This window comes from Phyllostomus hastatus, unplaced genomic scaffold, assembly GCF_019186645.2.
Source record: "Phyllostomus hastatus isolate PE091 unplaced genomic scaffold, TTU_PhHast_1.1 phas_contig_16, whole genome shotgun sequence".
In the NCBI taxonomy this organism is placed as follows: Eukaryota; Metazoa; Chordata; class Mammalia; order Chiroptera; family Phyllostomidae; genus Phyllostomus; species Phyllostomus hastatus.
In genome coordinates, this window is record NW_025333643.1 from 15,021,959 (window position 1) to 15,041,373 (window position 19,415).

At 48.1% G+C, this 19,415-nt stretch overlaps 1 protein-coding gene across 1 annotated transcript; it reads left to right on the top strand.

Annotated features, from left to right (window-relative positions):
• The first annotated feature begins 5,446 nt into the window (after nucleotides 1–5,446).
• LOC123814561 (protein ATP6V1FNB-like) lies at nucleotides 5,447–9,018 on the top strand. Its single transcript, XM_045832462.1, has 2 exons — nucleotides 5,447–5,993; nucleotides 8,393–9,018. Exons 1-2 carry the CDS (start codon nucleotides 5,480–5,482, stop codon nucleotides 8,509–8,511), a joined length of 633 nt encoding a protein of 210 aa, XP_045688418.1. The 5' UTR covers nucleotides 5,447–5,479; the 3' UTR covers nucleotides 8,512–9,018.
• The last annotated feature ends 10,397 nt before the right edge of the window (nucleotides 9,019–19,415 follow it).

Genomic DNA, 19,415 nt, shown 5'->3' on the forward strand with positions numbered 1-19,415 from the left:
TCGGGCACTGGGAAGGGGGTATGTGGGGAGGTTTGCTGGGGCTTGCCCTGGGTAAGAGTCCCACATGATGAAACCCACCTGGATAAAGGTTATGGTTTAAAAAACAAACCCTTTTTCCTAAGTACATGAGAGACCCTCATTTTAGGGAACTTACTCATACAAAAATCTGTGTCACCTGTCATCCCACCGCCCTTGGACAGCAGGTTGTCCCCTCTCTTCTCTCTTCCTCCCCTGCTCCTTCCTGCTGTGGAGAGCTGCTTGCTACTTGCATAGGATGTCCCTAGCCTCTTGCCTCCTCTTCACCCGTACAGCAGTTCTGTGACAACATTCTGTGGCGACAATATTAACTCAGGCTTCAATGACATGTTCGAGATCTCAAAGTTTCCATGGGGCAGACCCTGGGTCCCACCTGTTTGTCCTCCCGGAAGGGAGCTCTACCTCCCTGGTTATACCTCTGCCAGAGCTGGTGCTCAGAAGGAGGGGAGCCCAGGAGCCACTGATAAGCCCCTGGCAGTTGCTGAAGTGATGGGAAGTCCCAGCTGCCCCTCCTCCATCCTCCATTGAGGTTACAGGGTAGAGGGAAAGCAGGGAAAAAATACCTTTTTTTTTTTTTTTGGAAAGTCTTTTCCAAAAAAAGGGGGGGCAGGGGTGCTGCTCTGTGTGTCTTCCTGAAACCCCTTTGTTGATCAGGGTGGCGATTTGTTCACCTCTGAGGTAGGAGGGGTGTTGGACAAGAGGAGGTTCCCCCTACCCTTCCTGGAAGGAGCAAGCACCCTTATCTGTGGACCTGGACTGCTGACAAGGTCTGTGGCCTTGGAGGAGTGCCGGCCTTGCCCAGGGGGTCTGGACAGGCCACAGCAGGCTGGCTCTGTCCCCAGAGGAGCACAGGGCTGCAGTCGTTGGTTTCTCTACCTTCTTGAAGCCTGGCTGGTTTCTGCAGAGGCAGCATTTGACAGTTAACAGAGTGGACTTTGGCATCCGGTACCTTAGGGCTTAAACACTGGCTCGGCCACTCACTGGCTTTGTGGCCTTGGGGAGGTTGCTTAGGCTCTCAGCATGCCACCCTCAGAGTGGTGGCGAGGATCCCATGGAATCCCACTGGGAGGTATGCATCTCAGCCACGGTCTGCTGCTTGTTAGCACCTGGTGCTGCGCCTGGAGGTCCCCTGCCAGTTTCTTCAAAGACATCTTGGGGTGAAATCTGTGCACCTCTACTGGTCAGCATCCAGAGCCATGGGGCAGCTCTTATCTGCCCCTGGACTGGCTGCTATGGGAACCGGCTATTGTTTGTACAAACACCTTGAAAACAGAAACTTAACCCCGGATGGCCAGGTGCCAGACCCTCTCCAACTCTGGTTGACTTTGCCCTTTCCGGCCAGGAGCTGACCAGACCGTCACCCTGCAGTGGCCGAAGGAGGTTAGGCAGACGCCAGCTGCCCTCTGCCAGCTGCCCTTCAGAGAGCCTCAACCGGGGAGGCCCTGCCCCCTTCAAGCCTCTTCCTCATCGAATTTCCTTCTGAAACCCAGGGAAGCACTCATTAGCAGTGCTGCCAAGAAGGAAACATTTAATCAACCTGTCTCTGTTTCCAATGCACTTGTAAACGCTTGGGCCCTTGACCACATGTCTGGTCTTAAGACTTCAAAGGGGCCTTGAAAGCCACATTTTGATGAGTTTGGTGTAAAATGAATCAGGCACATGGGGATTTAATTTCCTTTGAAAATTGCACAGCCTGAAAAATTAGCAGAATAAAGGTTAATGGTAAAATGAGTGCTCTATTCCTGTCAACCACCCAGGTCTGTATTTTAAAATGGGGAACAAGAGGTTAATTTAAGTGCCCTCTGGCCTTCATGCTGGGCCGGATGGAAGCAGAGTCTGGGAAAGCAGTGGAGTCGCTCCAAGCTTGGAGGGGAAGGGGCTTTGTAATCAGAGGAGTCCACTAATGAAATCTCTCCCAGAACACATCTTGTTTAGCTCACTTTTTTCCTCCTCACAATAGCAAGTTGCAACTGGAAAAGGGAGTGAAAATGTCACATCGCTCAAAGCAAGCTTGAATTTGATTTTTTTCCCCCTCTGGCTTTGTCCTAAGGATGCTGCCCAAGCACATGGTGGGAGGAATCTTTTTAAACAAAGGGATCCTTTTTGCTTTGTGATAAGGCTTTTGTCTGGGCCCCTGAACCCACAGGAGACCAGCTCATGTGCAAGGAATTTAGGGTGCCCCCCCACCCCTTCTGTCTTCCTCTAGAGCTCTAGCAGGCAAGCAGGAGACAGGGAATTTACAAGCCTGACTTGTGACTCACATCCAAGACTGTTTCGAATTTTGGACTTGCTTATCTCCCCAGGACAAAGCTCAAAGATGAAAGAACCTGTGAGCCTTGTATTGCCCACATTACTCCCTTGGCCTTGACCACTGCCTTCCCAAGGCACCAGGGTGCCTCTCCGTGTTGGCGTGGACATTTTAGGGCAAAGCTGATGCTGAACCCTGGCAGGTGATCTCAGAGAAGACCTTGGCAGAAGCATCAAGCCCCGGAAATGTCAGCTTCACCCCCAGCACAATCGGCAGCAGAATAGCCCATTGTGTGGGAAACACTCAGAAAGCAGTGGGTCGGATGCTTCAGGTTCAGGTCTGGATCCCAGTCCCAGCTCTGCCACCAGCTGGAACCCCTCAGACAATTGCCTTCTTTGGGCCTCAGTGCCCTCATCCATAACATGGAAAAATAATGGGAAACTTACAGTCTAAGATTAACTTCTAGAAAGTTCCTACAACACAACCAACCTCCAACTGGCTGGGCAAACCATTCCCCATCCAGAGCTGCTGGGAGGGGGCTGCCTGAGTTTTGGGGAGACAGCTTTCCAACACAGAGTGGAAGGAGTATGGGGGGAGGGCTTTAGGGAAGTCATTTAGCATGGTGGTTATAAGCATGGGTCATTGGGTTAAAATCAACTTGGCCCTGCCACAGCCTCCAGAAGATCACCTCCCCCCACAGAAAACAGTGCTTCAGTTCTCTCTCCAGTGAATTGGGGTAATAGGACCTACTCCACAGTGTTCTGAGGATTAACTGACAGATGCATGTGAAGAGCACATCACAATGCCCAGCACATGGTCAGAGTTCACGGAATCAATGCTATGCATGCAAATGGCTAAGATGAGTCCCTGCCCTGAGAGCCTAAATTTAGGAATGGGGCCCAAAGCCAAGTGCTGCATGCAGGGGTGTGGCACAGGGTGGACACCATGAATCTGAAGGCAGCTCTCCCTGTGGGCTGTGGGCTGTTCTTGGACCTGTTGGAAGGCAGCACTTTGGGGGCACCTCTCTGCACCCTCCCTTGGGGAGACTATCCACCTTGCAGTGGCTCTGCCTGTTGATCTGTCTCCTGGGCGGGAGGGCGGCTGCCCAGCTGTCATCGCCCTGGTGACCGCCAGGGGTCGCTTGGGACACTCAGAATGGAGCATCGAGGGCAGCCCTTGGGGCGGAAGGCACAGGGTCTCGGAAGCCCCAAGGAGGGGAACGCTCACCTCTACCTTCTCGCGGGCTTGGCACCCAGACTGACTTACCAGCCTGAGTCTGGGGGCGGTCTGGGTCAGGGAGGCTCTCTCAAGTTCTGAGATCAGGCCCCGCCCCAGGGCCCTACCTACCACCCCTCAGCCCAGCTATTACAGACTTTCTTCCCTCCATCCTTCCCAACCCACCCAGCTGCAACAGAGCCGATGTGAAGTACCCTCCTCATCATGAGCCTTCTCTTGAGCGCCTACTGTATGCTAGGCAATACCCCCAGAGGTACATTAGAGATACAGATATGGCGTTGGGAAAAGGCAAGCTCCCTGAGGGCAAGATATTTTGCCGGTTTTGTTCACTTGCAGCTCCGGGCACATAAGAAGGCCCTCAGTATGGAAAGAACGGTGCTTACAGCCAATTTTTAAAATCTGGAACAAAAAGGTGTTTGCACAATTAATCAGTGACCACTGTGAGTGCTCCAAAGGAAACGTACAGACCTAGGTTGTCCCACTTAGCCAGCTGGCTCTTAATCTTCCCAAACTTCTCAAACTTCCTCATAGCCCTCATTTGGCAGCTGGAAAGACTGAGACACAGAGGACAGTCTGTGTGCCTTCTTGCCTTTCAGACTTGGGGTCTCACTCTGTCTTGCCCCACTCTGCCTGTCCCATTGTGTTTATAGTTAAGGTCTCAATCAAAGAGGACCTCCTCTAGGCAGCCTTCCCTGACCACCCCCATTCCCTGCCTCCCCTTCTACCCACCCAGTCGTGAGTCTGTCTGTGAAACCTGGAGGGCAGGAAGCATGTGGACTCTGTTCCTCCTCATCTGCCTTTAGTACCTGGCCCTGTGCCTGGCATAGGGTCAAAGCAAATGAATGTTTGTTGAATGAATAAATGAGGATACACCCAGCAGAGAGTGAAAAGGTGAGTGGCTACAGAGCATTGTGGGTAACCTCTTTCTCACTGATACTTAACCCTGCAGGGCCCTGGTCAGCGAGGCAGGGGGAGCTGCTGGAAACTGGTGGGTCCTGCTCTGTCCCACCCTGCCTGTGCTTCTCTCATGGTGCTTGTCACACCCCATGGTAGAGTTCTGTGTTTTTAATACAGGACATACGTTTTGGAGTCAATCCCAGTGTGACCATTTGATGTTGCTGAGCTCGGTTTCCTCATCTGGTAAGAAGCCTGATAGTAAGTCACTGTGAGGATTAAGTGAAATCCCTCAGTAAAACCCCAGCTCAGGGCCTTGCATGGAGGTACCACCACACACCAGCCATGTGCCCTGGAGCAGGCACATCATTTTCCTAAGCTTCCATTTCCTCAACTAAAAAGGAGGCTATGAGAGGCCCCATGTTCCAAGGGGGTAGTTTAAGGTATATGGAGTGCAGTGCAGTAGTAGCTACCAAGCAGGTGCTTGTTGAACAGCCACTGACATGCATGGAGGGCTTCCTCCATGCCAGGCACTGCCCCAAGTTGTGACGCACTGGCCTAATGCCATTCTCTCCATACTGAGGGCATTCCCCATGATCATCCTATTGTGCCAATGAGGCCATGCAGGTATGGTGTGGCAGAGCTGCGTCCAAGGAGTTGGTGTCCAAAATTGCCATGGTAACCCACCCCTCAACCATGTGTCCAGAGCTTCCTGAGGGAGAAGACTGGGCCTTTCTTTGGACTTTCTTGGGTGGCTGGTGCATAGTAGGTATATCCTCTGGGTGTGAGGCCTGGGCTCTGAGTCTCTGGGGTGGAATACAGCCTCCTGCCAAGCACCCTGGGTGGGTTGTAGTGACTCTGCTCCTTTTTCTGCCTGGGCTCTCCTACAGCCTACTAATGGCCCCTAGTCCTCAGTATCTCTGGCCACTCCTCTCCAGCAGGGCCTTGGCAACCCAGCCCTCATTGGCTGCACATATCCTTGGAGACGAGACACCAGCAGTGCAAACACAGGCCTGAGAACTGTGGGCAAAATGTTTCCAGCTCCTCCGCCTTCCCTTCCCTGCCATGAAGGATCTGTTCACTTCCCAGAACCAAGCCTGCTGGCAGGAGCGCATCTGGAAGGAGGCCGCTGCTCGAGTCTCCTGGAAGATCAACTATGGCCACAAGTACCTCAAGGAGAGGCCCCTGCCCAAGAAGCGGCTCCAGCGGGCCCCCTTCAGCTCAACCCTGGCAGTGGGGCCCTTGCCTGCCCCCAGCTCCCCTGACAGCAAGGACCAGACTGCCGGAGACCAAGGAGGTCCAGGATCAGCTCTCCAGGAAAGTGGGGGTCCAGGGCCCCTGGCCCAGGGGAGACAGAGGCTGGGAGGCCTAAAGAGCAACTCAGAGTCAGCAGGCCAGGCCAAACCGAAAGACTTAGGGATGAAGCAGGTACCCACAAGCACCCTGCAGCTCCTCTTCCAAGGCATCTCCCATGACGGCCAGGGCCGGGCCTTGTACCTCCGGGAGCGGCATCAGCAGAAGCCAGAGGAGAAGTTTCAGTACCCGGTCTTGTCATCCTGGGAGTATGGCTGGCACGTGGGTAAGGACCACCACCATCTTGCCATTCCAAACCTTTGTAGGTGGGCCTGGCCCCCTCCCCAGCCTCGTGCTTCATCGCCCCTCCCTTACCAGCACTTCCCCCGGCTCCCTGCTCTCGGAGCAGGCCAGCACTGGCACACCTCCAGGCCTCTGCACATTCTGGTGTCTCTGCCCAGAACATGCCTCCTGCCCTCCCTCTGCTGCCTTTCACATCACATGTCACTGCTTCCAGGAAGTCTTTCGAGAGTCCTCCAGGCAGATTCAAGTCCCTCTGTGCTTCCACCACTTTTTGAGTCTGCAAGAGCCCTAGGCCCATTGTACCACCATCCCTTGAGTATCCATCAGGCCTGGTGAGCCCAGGGCTTCCTAGTGAACTTTATTGATGTCCTAGTACCTTCCAGCCTGAAGTGGCCTCTTTTTGGATGTGCTGGTACTCTGGAATGAAAGAATAAGTCAATGAACATGGACTAGGGAATGAAGCCCCCATTTGGAATCAGAAAGTGTGAGTTCAAATCCTGCTACACTACTTCCAAATTGTGTGAGCTCAAACAAGAACCTTAACTTCCCTAGGTCTCAGTTTCTACATAAATGGGAATAAATTAGTATCTGCCTTCCTATGTCACAGGGTTTTGGGGAGATCAGGTAGGAAATCACCCTGAGGAGGAATGAATTATCCTCACAAAAGCCCCACAGGTAGGACAGAGGGTGATTTGAAGTCACTGAATCCTAGCTCTGCCCCAAATGAGTTCGTGGATGAACAGGCCCAGAAGAGTGTGACTCAGTTTGAAATTAGGAGGCCTGGGTCTGGATTCTGGTCTGTTCGTTCATTCTTTCAACAATTTTACTGAGCACCTGATACGTGTCAGGCACTTTTGTCCCTGGGGCACCACAGAGAACAGGACAGACACAGCTGCTCACAGATGGTGGACGATGACAGATGTGTGACGTCGTGTCCGTGCTACAGAGCAGTGCTTTTCCAGTCTCTGCCGTGCACGGGAACCACCTGTGAATATTGTTAAAATGTAGTTTCCCATGTAGCAGGTGAGTTTAGGACAGGTGGGGGGGCGAGATCTGCATTTCTAACAGGTTCTCCAAGGGCATTGATGCTGCTGGCCCGTGGACACTTGAGCATCAAGCCTATAAAAAGAGAAACCAGGAGGAGGAGAGGGAGCCTGAGGGGCTGCTGTGGTAGACAGGGCAGTCAGGGCAGGGGATGCTGATCGGAGGCCTGAGTTGTATCTGCTTCATTGGCTTCTTCTGAGAGGGACCTGACACCCTGTGCCCACAGACGGAGTCACAGTTTGGGCACCATGTTGGCCTCCCCTGTTCTTCCCTCCTGCCCCTCCCACAGCCCATGCCCACTGCCAGGTGTGGGGTACCAGATCCAGCAAATTAAAATACAGAATACCCAGTTATCTTTGAGTTTCAGGTAAATAATTTTTTAGCATGTGTATGTCCCAGAGAGTACACTGAAAAATTATTCATTGTTTATCTGAAATTCAAATGCCACTGGGCATCCAGGGGAGCTGATTCTGGATGTCCCCGTGGGTACTAGGGTGGAGCTGTGTTCAGGGCAAAGACTGTTTCCCTCCGTGGTGGTTCTGCTTAAGCCCACAGTAACTCTGGAACATCCTGTAAGAGTGGCCTCATGCCCTTAACCCAGCCGGTCAGGGGCCAGGTGGGGAACAGATGATGGGTCTTTTGTTGACCCCTTCTCCAACCTCCCCAACACAGCTACAGACAGAAGTGGTGTTTTCCCAGAGGAAGCACTGAGATACAGGAAAGAGGGGTTGAAGGCATTGTCTGGACCCCAGCAGGGTCCGCCCCAAATGCCCTTTCACATAGAGAAAGCACCAGTCGATGCCTGGAACATAGTAAGTGCTCAACAAATGGTGACCGGTATTGTCATTACTGTTTCCAACAGGCAGGATTTGCAGCCCATTGGCATTTTCGGGGATAGTTCAGCCTTGGGTAGGACCCTGGAGGTGGTCACCATGGAGCACTGGGATGGGTGGGGTGTCACCAGACAGGGGGAGCAATGTGATGAGGGGTAAGTGACCTCGGGGAAGGGATAGGGTTAAAGTAGTTAACAAATGAAATGGCCTGTGTACCACCCATCAGGGCACATTTTGGTCCTTGAGCCAAAGCAGAGTGTCAAGGTTTCCATGCTATGCCAGGCACACTCCTTAGTTATTGGATCCTAGGGAATAATGGAGGCACTACAGTAGAGGTCAAGGGGCAAAGGGACAGTGGCCATTTCTAACTGTACAGAGGATTTCACTGTTTTACTGGGAGCAGCTGCAGCAGCCTGTGCCTGATGACCCTCAGCCCTTCGGGTAGGGCGAGGGTGGGCGGGAGGCATGGTGGCCCTTGCTGACCCAGGCCTTTGCTCTGTTCCAGGGGATGCCATGAAGGACACCAGGTCTTCAGTGTACGCCAGGTCCCAGCCCATTACACAAACCTTTTATGTTAAAAGTGGTGTCTTCCATTTTCAACAGCGAAGAGACCAGCTAATGTGAACTCACAAGGGATTGAGAAGCGGCTCCTTCCTTTTCCCTTGGTCCATCTGGATCCTGGAGACGGGCAGTGCTGCCGGTGCCACCTCCCTGTTATGTGTGGCCCCATCTCTGCTGAGCATGGATGGGCATGAGTGCTGCCACTGGGACTCAGGGAGGCCCACCTGCTGCCCCTTGACTGCCCTCAGTGACCTCACTCTTCACAGAGCATCTGCCCACTACCCGCCACCATCCCCAGCCTGTGCAACTCTCCTGGGGGAGAGAGTAGAAGCCCCAAGTGCTCTAGCTGCAGACCTGGGGCAGGGAGCACTCACTATGTCTTTAAGGGGTTAAGAGGATGGGGACTATGTCCCTGTCCTCCCGATCTCTGCACTCTGTCGAAGGGACCCACAACAGAACACAACGGTCCCGATGTATCCCACTTTCCATGTTTACTCACTTCTTCTCTCATCCCCAGGCCCTGCATGGCTTAGGCTTGCCTCACTGCTTTAACAAACAAACAGCCCCTAAATCCCAGTTTCTTAAACCAATAAAATGTGTTTCTTAAAGTACAGCGTAATCTGATGTTCATGGGCCACCTGCCACATACTGATCTGGGGATCCAGGCTTCTACCATCTGATGGCTCTGCCATCTCCTAGGACCTCAGATTCCTGTCCTGAGTCCCTTACATCAAACTGGGGAACAGGGGAAGAGAGACAAAAAGCCTGGAGAGGTCATGCCCACTCTTAACCACCTTGGCCTGGAGCTGATGAATGTCACTTCCTAGCATAGTCTATTGGTCATGTGATTTCTGGGTGGGAGAAAGCTGGGAGTGCTGTGCAACCAGGTGCCCAGGAAAAGGAAGAGAAAGGGTTCCTGACACTAGTCCATTTCTGCCACTGGGCCTGACTTGTCCTGTGGCTGATCTGGGGTGGATTTGGGCTCAGCCACCACCCTAAACTCAGAAGTTCCCTCCTGTATTAGTTCACCAGGGCTGCTGGTAACAAAGTCTAAAAGCCGAGCTCTCTCTGAAACCTGCAGGGCGTCCTTTCTCTCCTCTTCTTGGTTTCTGCAGAGTGCAGGCAGCCCTTGGCCTTCCTGGGCCTGCAGCTGCATAACTCCGCCCTGCCTTTGTCATCACATGGTGTTGGTCCTGTGTGTCAGTTGTCACATGGCCACCAGTGTTATTGAAGTTGGAGCTGGATTTACTTTAGTTACCTCATCTTACCTAATTACATCCGTTAGGATCCTATTTCCATATCAGGTCACATTCTGGAGGTTAGGACTTCAATGTATCTCTTGTAAAGGGGATATAATTCATCCCATGATATCTCTGATTGATAGCTAAACCTAGGTCACTGGGGCCATCTTGAAAGGCCTTCTTCCCTTCCTTGGGATGAGGTCTCTCCCAGAATCCCAGCCGTGTCCAGTATTGTGCACAGAACATCTTGTTGCTTCCAAGGCCTCAGGCATGTAGGGAGCCCAGAGAGTCATCCTGCACACAGCTTTTTGTGAAGCCAAAATGCTCATGGGCACACCTGGCTTCATCAGGGCACTGTGGCGCCCCTCCACCCCACCCACTAAAGAGCTGCCCCCCAGGCTGGCCAAAGGAAGAACTGGGCAAACTAACTGCTCTTCCAAGAGCTACCTCCAGAGGAATTTTCCAGAGGTCTCTCCCGGTCCGCCTTTCAGCTCGAAATGTCACAGAAGAGCTAGGCCACTGCAAATGGATTGACTTGCCTGGGTTTGCCTGTCGACTTTGGGAAAGTTATTGAGTGGGAAAGAGTGTGAACAGGGCCAACGTGTGCGTGGGATTCTGCTGGAACTCTCACTGCCACTGTGCACACCAGAGGTGCTTGACACATACTGGTACCTGCTGAATTTAATCAAATATCGCGTAGTCCTTTGGGTTACTCTGGGGCCATTTGATTGAAAGCAGCATATACTGGTGCAGCAGCTCCAGTGGGCCAGGTCAGGCTGGGCCTCTGGGCCATAAAGGAGAGAGATCTTGGAGCTCACAGCCTGGAGGGAGAAGGGCTGGGGTGGGGAGAGTGGGCACCTTTGGAGCACAGAGGGCACCAAAGCCAGTGTGGGAGACTTCCTGAGGGAGGTCACCATTATTTTTGTCATTTAATGAAACAATGCTCAGACAACATCTAGCAAGTGTGGCTCTACATGTGTGAATTATGTTAATTGTTATTATGATACTCTCTATCAGCAAGTCTGCAAGCTGCTTTGAAGAGGACAGGCTACCACCAGGGCAGCCTTTCTCAGTTGGGATTTTGTGTGTAAATTAAGCCTTACTGAAAACGATTTGGGTGACAATTTTCTCAGTTCTCCCAAAGACGGTACTAGGTAGCTAGCATCTGTCTGGAGGCATGGGAGAGGGCTTGATTTGTGACAGGCAGTGGGTGTTCCCGGACATTAGGGCTTAATTCAACTGGGGAATTTATTTATGTATGTATTCATTTGTTAACTACATAACTACTCATTGTGTACTTAATGAGCACCTGTAAGATAATTGCAATATGCAGGCCTTTTTCTGAGCCTGCACTGCCCAATTCCGTGGTCGTGAGCCTCGTGTATCCACTGAGCATTTCGAATGTCTCATCCAAATTAAGACTAAAAGGCACACTGGATTTTGGAGGTTTTATATGATAAAAATTTAAAATATCTCATTAATAGTTTTTATACTGAATTACATGTTAAAATGACCAAATTGGTGTATATTGAGTTAAATTAGAGACTGACAAACTTTCTCTGTAAAGGACTAGATGGTAAATATTTTCAGCTTTGTGGGCCATGTGGTCTGAACTACAAAACTACTCAGCTCTGCTGCTATAGTGTAGAAGCAGCCATGGACAGGACATAAACATATGAGCATGGCTGTGATCTAATAAAACTTTATTAAAAAAAAACAGGTGGTGGGCTAGGTTTGACCTACAGGCTATAGTTTGCTGAACCCTAGATTAAATAAAACATCTTTTAAAAGTAATTTTACTTGTTTCTCTTTTTTAAATGTGGCTACTAGGAAACTTCAAATTACAAATTGGTTCACATGCTGCCTCTATTGGATCTAAGCACTTTGCAGATATTAACTCTGAAGGATAACTTCGTTACCCTGGGAGAGGTGTGTGTGTTGGGGGGGGGGGGTGTTGATGTGCAAAGTCTGATGACAACCTAAGCTGAGCGTGTGACATTGGCTCCTTCACTTGGCTTCCTCACTGCTGAGTATGGAGCCTAAGGGCAGACTGGTTCACAGCTGCTTCCTGGGGTTATGTGAACCCGTACCCATTCTAGGTTCATCCTTTTACTAAAGGAAGTTACCCTAAATACCACCAGGTGGTGCTGTCATACTGCAGGATATGGTAGTTGGACTGATGGAAATGATGCATTCTCCCCCGGGTTCTGTCATCCATTTGCTGAGTAGCCTTGGACTTCAATTTCTTCAGCTGTAAAGAAGAGTTGTACTAGACTAGAGAAAACATGAACTTTAGAGGCAGAATAACCTGATATGAATTCTGACTCCACCAGGGCCACATTATGATTTTCATGGGCCTTAGGCACTTGTGTCTTCAAGAGTCCCTTCTTCCATTAAAAATATTAAAAATTATATCTTGCAACTACAGTGGTGTAAAGAAAAATATATTAATACTGTACATTAAAATTTTTCCTCGACCTAAAATTTCATTTTTTTTCTTTCTTAGTCTTTTTTTTTTTTTAAGATTTGATATATTTTAGAGAAGGGAAGGGAGGGAGAAAGAGAGGGAGAGAAACATCAGTATGTGGTTGCCTCTTGCACACCCCCTACTGGGGACCTGGCCCACAACCCAGACATGTGCCCTGACTGGGAATCTAACTGGTGACTCTTTGGTTCACAGGCCAGCACATAATCCACTGAGCCACACCAGCCAGGGCTCCATTCTTATTCTGAAAGAAAATAAAACACTGTGGGCCTGAGGCCCCATGCCTACTATACTTCATAAAGAAGTCGCCCTGGGATTGTCTTCTTATCAAGATGGCAGCATAGAAAAACACAGCTCACCTCCTTGCACAACCACATCAACATTACAACTAAAATATAGAACAACTGTAACTCAAAACCATCAGAAATCAAGTTCAATAGAAGTCTGACAACTATGAAATTAAAGAAACCACATCCATCCAGACTGGTAGTAGGAGTGGAGACACAGAACCAGCTGGTCTCAAATCCATGTGAGGTGGATAAAAATTTAGGAGGGATATCTCAGAAGCGAGGAGTCCCAGCCCCACACCAACTCCCCCAACCCAGAGATCCAGTCCCAAGAAGGTAAGTCCCCATATCTGGCTGCAAAAACCAGTGGGACTTGAGTTGGGAAAGAAACTTCTGGAGTACCAAGCAGTTCCTCTTAAAGAACCCACACATGGACTTACTCAAACTCACTCTGCACTGGGGTAGCAGCTTGAAAGGCACAGTGGCATACAAGGGGGAAACAGAAGTGTCTGGCATCAAGGTGAAAGCTGGGGGACAGCTTTCTCTTAGACAGAACGGCAGGCAGAGGCCATCGTCCCTTTTCTCAACCCTCTCCCCACAGAGCCAGGAGGTGGGTGACTCTGAGACTCCATCAATGTATCTGACACTGTTTTCTCTGCTCTGGAGATCCCCAGAGCTCCATCCCACTCAACTTATGGGCCCACTCAAGCTGTTAAAAATGACTTTTCCGTATGAATGGTTGGTCTTGGCTCATGCTTCAAAACTTCTTACTCTCAAACAAGCAGCAGCCAGCCTGAGAGAGCCCCCAGCCCCCATACCTCTTGCTAAGTGGCCCCAGGCCTGGCACTTGCAGCATCCCATCCAGCTTAGACTCACAGCTTGGCTTCACCTGGGAATCTCTAAGCCCAGCACAAGTGGCAGCCATCTCTGATTGTTTTACAGCTCAGGCAGGGTGGTCTTGGGCAGAACACAGCTGGGAGCTAACGTTGGTCTGCACCACCCCGGAAACCACCAAGCCTGTGCACCCAGTGGACAGCTACAGACTGTATCAGAGCACCACCACCCTGCCCCCTTCAGGGCTGATCTTCCATGGAGGGCAGAGGTCACAGCCAGTTTTTGCAGCTTACTGGCATGGCTAAACCCTTCCCACTGACCTGCCAACAGCAACCAAGGCTCAAATACAAGAGGAGGGTGTACTCAGCCCACAAAGGGTGCACCTCAAGTACCCAGCTTTGGTGATAGAGGAAGTTGTGCCACTGGACCCTATAGGACACCTGCTATATTAGGCCACATTACCAAGACGTGGAGTCAAAGGAGCTCTACCTAGTACATAGAAACAAACACAGGGAGGCTGCCACCAGGAGACAAAGAAATATAGCCCAAATGAAAGAATAGATCAAAACTGCAGAAAAAGAACTAAACAAAATGGAGATAAGCAATCTATCAGATGCAGAGTTCAAAACACTGGTTATAAGGATGCTCAAGGGACTTAGTGAGGACCTTAACAGCATAAAAAAGATCCAGTCAGAAACAAAGGATACACTAATTGAAATAAAGAACAATTTACAGGAAACAACAATAGAGTAGATGAAGCCAAGAATCATATCAATGATATGGAATATAAAGAAGCAAAAAACAACCAATCAGAAAAAGAAGAAAAAAGAATTTAAAAAATGAGGCTAGTGTAAGCAGCCTCTAGGACAACCTTAAGTATTCCAACATTCACATTATAGGGGTAGCAGGAGGAGAGAAAGTGAAAGACATTGAAAATTCATTTGAAAATAATGAAAGAAAACTTCCCTAATTTGATGAAGGAAATAGACATACAAGTCCAGGAAGTACAGGGAATCCCAAACAAGATGGATGCAAAGAGGCCTATACCAAGACAATCATAATTAAAATTCTAAAGGTTAAACATAAAAAGAGAATCCTAAAAGTAGCAAAAGAAAAGCAGTTAGTTACCTACAGGGGAGTTCCCATAAGACAGTTAGCTGATTTCTCAAAAGAAACTTTGCAGGCTAGAAGGGACTGGCAAGAAATAGTCAAAGTCATGAAAAGCAGGGACCTACAGCCAAGATTGCTCTATCTCAAAAAACTATCATTTAGAATTGAAGGGCAGATAAAGAGCTTCCTAGACAAGAAAAAACTAAAGGAGTTCATCACCACCAAATCAATACCATATGAAATGTCAAAGGGACTTATTTAATAAAACTAGATCAAAACTATGAACAATAAAATGGCAATACATACATATCTATCAACAATTGAATCTAAAAACCAAACTAAGCAAACAAGAAGAATGGGGACAGAATCATGGATACATAGAGCATTTAGATGGTTGCCTGATAGGAAGGGGTGTGGGGGGAAGGGTGAAGAGGTGAGGAGATTAAGAAGTACAAGTAGGTACTTACAGAATAGCCACAGGGATGTAAAGTACAGTACAGGAAATGAAGTAGCCAAAAAACCTATGTGTGACCTGTGGCCATGAACAACAGTGTGGGGATTGCCTGAGGGAGTATGGGGTGTGAGAGGAGGGGGGCAAAGGGGATTAAATTGGGACAACTGTAATAGCATAATCAATAAAATATAATTAAAGAAAATGAAAATATAAAAAACAAAAATAAAAAAGGAGTTGCCCTGGGCTCCATTCACCAGCTGTGCGACCATGACCATGGGCAATTTTTTAAAAAAATCCTCACCTGAGGATATATTTCGTGATTTTAGATAGAGAGGAAGGGAGAGAGAGGGAGAGAGAGGGAGAGAAACATCGATGTGAGAGAGAAACATCAATCAGTCACCTCCTGTAGGTGCCCTGACTGGTGATGGAATATGCAACCTAGGTATGTGCCCTGACCAGGAATGAAACCTGAAACCTTTCCACATATGGGACAACACTCCAACCAACTGAGCCCCTGGCCAGAGCACCATGGGCAAATTGTTTAACTTCTCTGGGCCTCAGTTTCCTCATCTATAAAATGGAGATGTAACAGACCCCCACCATTTTAGTGCTGTAGTTGTAATTTTGTAAGATAGTTTGTAACTTGCATTCTTCAAACACAGCCTAGCACAGAACAAGTTTTGAAAAATGGCAGTTATTATTATTATTATTATTAACTATCTTTAAAGCCATTTTCAGCTCTAACCTTTATGAAACTATTATAATATCTTAAACAGGAAGAAATCTCAAAATAAATTAGTTGAAAAATTAATTGAAATTTTCAGGGTATTTGAAAATGGAAGTAAAAGAATTTCCTAATGAAGAGACAGTCATCAAGAGAATTTGCAAATGATTAACACATATTTTCTCCTGTCATCAGGGAGCTCATAAAGGTACGAACCTGGGCTTGCTCCAATCAGCTGGAACCTGGGTCACTTGGGGAGTATGTGCCAGCTGGGCAGACCCTTGAGAAAGGGGTGTATGTGTAGCGTTTGTGCTCCAGGAGGGAGATTTGCATGATGTTTTGAAAGCCATGAAAGCCTTAGACCTATGGAGAAAGTGACATTGTTCTTGCAGGGAAGAGGGGCAAAGAGGGAAGGGGTGCTTTAAGAAGGGGGAACAGGATGGATGAAGGCCTGAAGCAAGAGGGTAAAGAGCAAGTTCAAGAAACCACAGTGAAGTTTACCTTTAAGTGGATTTTAAGGTTTTAGTTCTAGTGTCCTGTTGCCATCCCATTTTATGTCCTTCAAATATTCTTTGAGAAACTTTAACACAACAAAGGGCACTGTTAATTTTTTAATCCCTAACTTATGCCAGCAAAACTCACTCCCTAACTTTTTCTTTTAATCCTCACTCGAGGACATCCTTATTAACTTTAAGAGAGAGGGGAAGGGAAGGACAGGGAGAGAAGGAGAAACATTGATGTGACAGACAAACTTCTGTCAGTTGCCCCTCGGACGGACTTTCTCACAGGCACCCCGTGCCCCAACCAGGAACTGAACCCACAACTTGGCACATGCCCCGATTGGGAAAAGAATCCATAACCTGTCAGTTTATGGGACCATGTTCCAACTAATTGAGCCACACTGGCCATAGCACTCTCTAACTTTTTAAATTAGGTATTTCTGTCAGGATTTCTAAAAAGAAACAAACAACAATTTACTACCCGATGTCTGTTACTCTTTGCTCAAATATTCTCTTTGTACGTTTTTTTACTCTTTTTTTAAAAGATTTTATTCATTTATTTTTAGAGAGGGAATGGAAAGAGAAAGAGAGAGAGAGAGAGAAACATCAGTGTGTGGTTGCTGGGGGTCATGGCCTGCAACCCAGGCATATACCCTGACTGGGAATCGAACCTGCAACACTTTGGTTCTCGGCCTGTGTTCAATCCACTGAGCTACTCCAGCCAGGGCTTCTCTTTGTACTTTTTTAAAAAAGGATAACTTTATGAAGGTTATTGACTTTTTTACTTTTTTTTGGTTCTTGAATATGTATTTTTTACTGAAAAATTTTCAAAAATTAACATACAAAGTGTACAAACACATGAGTAAATAATGTCAAAGAACTATATTTGTGAAGTGTTTTTTTAAAACATGTTTAGATTTCAGTGAAAAATGTACCTCTGGCCACTCTTAACATACAGAGCAGCTCAAAACTACAGTGATGGAAATAAGCTAGCTACGTTCAGTGTCAACTTCCATGGTGAGTATCTTCACTTGGCTGTGCTCAGCAACTAATGTCTGTGGTAGAGAAGCTCTAACAAGAGTTCTGATAATGTCAAAAAAATATTTTTGCAAACAACCCTCCTCTCACCCCCAAAAAAGCAATGTAGAAAGAGAAACCTTTCCCTGTATGCAGAATCAAAGATAAGAATGATTTAAGGGGTCACTCATCAGTAGACTTAAAGAATTTCAGCTGCCAAAATATGCATAAGACCACATTTAGTTCTCACTGTTTGTTTTTTTTTTTAACATGAGAACTTCACACCACTGGCTGTATGTTTTTAACATTTTAGTTTACCACACAATACTCAGTGTGGTGGATAAACAACTAACAGTGCACAGTAAGAGATTTCACACTAATAAAACAAACACACACAATGGCAAGGTAATTTAAGTGACCCAACTTTAAGTGACCTTCCCTTTTTGTGCTCAGTTCACATTTCCTTTTTTAAATCAGGTGTTAGCCTTTTGCCAACATTTGGTTCTTGGTAAAGGCTATGGCCTTTTACTCCAATATGGCTCAGTAGTGCCCCCTGAGTTTAATTAATTCCACAAAAGTTTATTGAACAATGCCTAAGAAGACACAGCTCTGCCCTCATAGGGGTTGCCTGTTGGGGATGGGGAACAGACATTGGACAAGTGATCACACATGTAATGAAGGTTAAGAAGGAGCCATACAGGGCACTGTGGGGAGATGTAACAGCGGGTCCCAAAATAGTCTGGGGGGAACAGATCAGGGAAGGCCTCCCTTGACTGAGCGAGCAATGTTAAAGCTGAGTTTTGAGGAACAAGAAGTTTGCTAAGTGAATGGGGGAGAAGAGCAATCCTGGATGGGGGAGCAGCACAGGAAAAGGCCCAAAGACTGGGGAAAGAATGAAGAATATCAAAATAGTTCTTTGACATTACATTATTTGAAGAATGAAGGAACTGAACAGTGTGGCTACAATATACAGATGGTTGAAAATGGAGTTAGAAAGGTAAATGAAAGCCAAAACATACAGGACTTTGTAGTTTATAGTAAGGACTTGGGCCTTTATCCAGAGATAAATGGGGAGCCAATGACAGTTTTAGGTAGGGGGAAAGATAAGATGAAATTTTAGGCATCACACCCTGGTTGTTGGGAAAACACATTAGAGGGGCAACGGTGGGGGTGGTGAGGCTACTGAGGAGGCTACTGATACCACTGAGCAAGAATTGGTGTCTTGGGCTGGAGCAGCCCCCTTTGCCCTTGACCTGGGAAGCCTGGTGTCTGCAGCTTTGTCTCACCTACATGCAGACTTGGGAGACCAAGCAATCCTTCAGCTAGTGTTCCATTCAAGGCATTCACTGTCTCCCAACCCATTTTCTCTGAAGAATGGAGTGTGTGTGTGTGTACACACTCCTTGTTTCCTGGAAATTCCCTTAATGTCAGTAGCTTCTCCGAATCCTAAAGCCTGGAGCTACTGGGACCAGTGTCTTGTGGCATGAGGTTACCCATTCCTCCTTCAGGATGTAACCTGTGGGTAACAGATATGGGAGTGCTGGCTTGTTGTAACCTCTGCCGTCTGGACCATGTTGCGGGGGGAGCTCTGATAGGGACACGTGGCAGCCGATGCAGGGGTGAATCTTCTCAGTGGCTCTGCCCTTCCTCATACCCACCTGGCTGGGTAGAGGGATATGACCTCTAATTTGTCTCTCTTTGCTTTTCAGGTTTAGAACTGCCCTTTATACTTCCTTCTCCAGCCCAAGGGAGAGACGGGAGCCAGGGCTGCTGCCTTGGAGGTGCTCCCTTCACCCCCAATGCCACAGGGACAGGATGAGGGGTGAGGGCGGGGTATTTCTGTGTTCAAGGCAGGAAGGGGCTGTTGATGAAGAAGAGAAAATAGCCAGGACTGGAAGAAGGGGCATCTTTATTTCTCAAAGCTCACTTGCCAAAATACTTACTGTGTGAATGATAAAGAGGTAGAAGGCAAAAATTCATTCTAAATAATTAAATGAGAGCCATACATATCTAAACTCTTAAAGTAGCCTACCCTTTAAAAAAGGGTTTTATTTATTTTTAAGGAGGGAGAAAGAGAGTGAGAGAAACATCAATATGTGATTGTCTCTTATACCCTCCCCACTGGGGACTTGGCATGGAACCCAGGCATGTGCCCTGACTGGGTATAGAACCAGCAACCTTTTTGTTCACAGGCCTGCGCTCAATCCACTGAACCACACCAGCCAGGTGGCCTACCCTTTCATGGAGCAAATCCTATTAATAAAATACAGCCTCCATTTGTGGAGGGCTTGCTAAGTAACAGGCATGTGGCATTT

Excerpts from the sequence above, each read along its gene's own strand:
- LOC123814561 (XM_045832462.1), top strand. The coding sequence starts at position 5,480 with ATGAAGGATCTGTTCACTTCCCAGAACCAAGCCTGCTGGCAGGAGCGC. Across the intron at positions 5,994-8,392 it reads GGAGTATGGCTGGCACGTGG|GGGATGCCATGAAGGACACC; the intron begins GTAAGGACCACC and ends GCTCTGTTCCAG.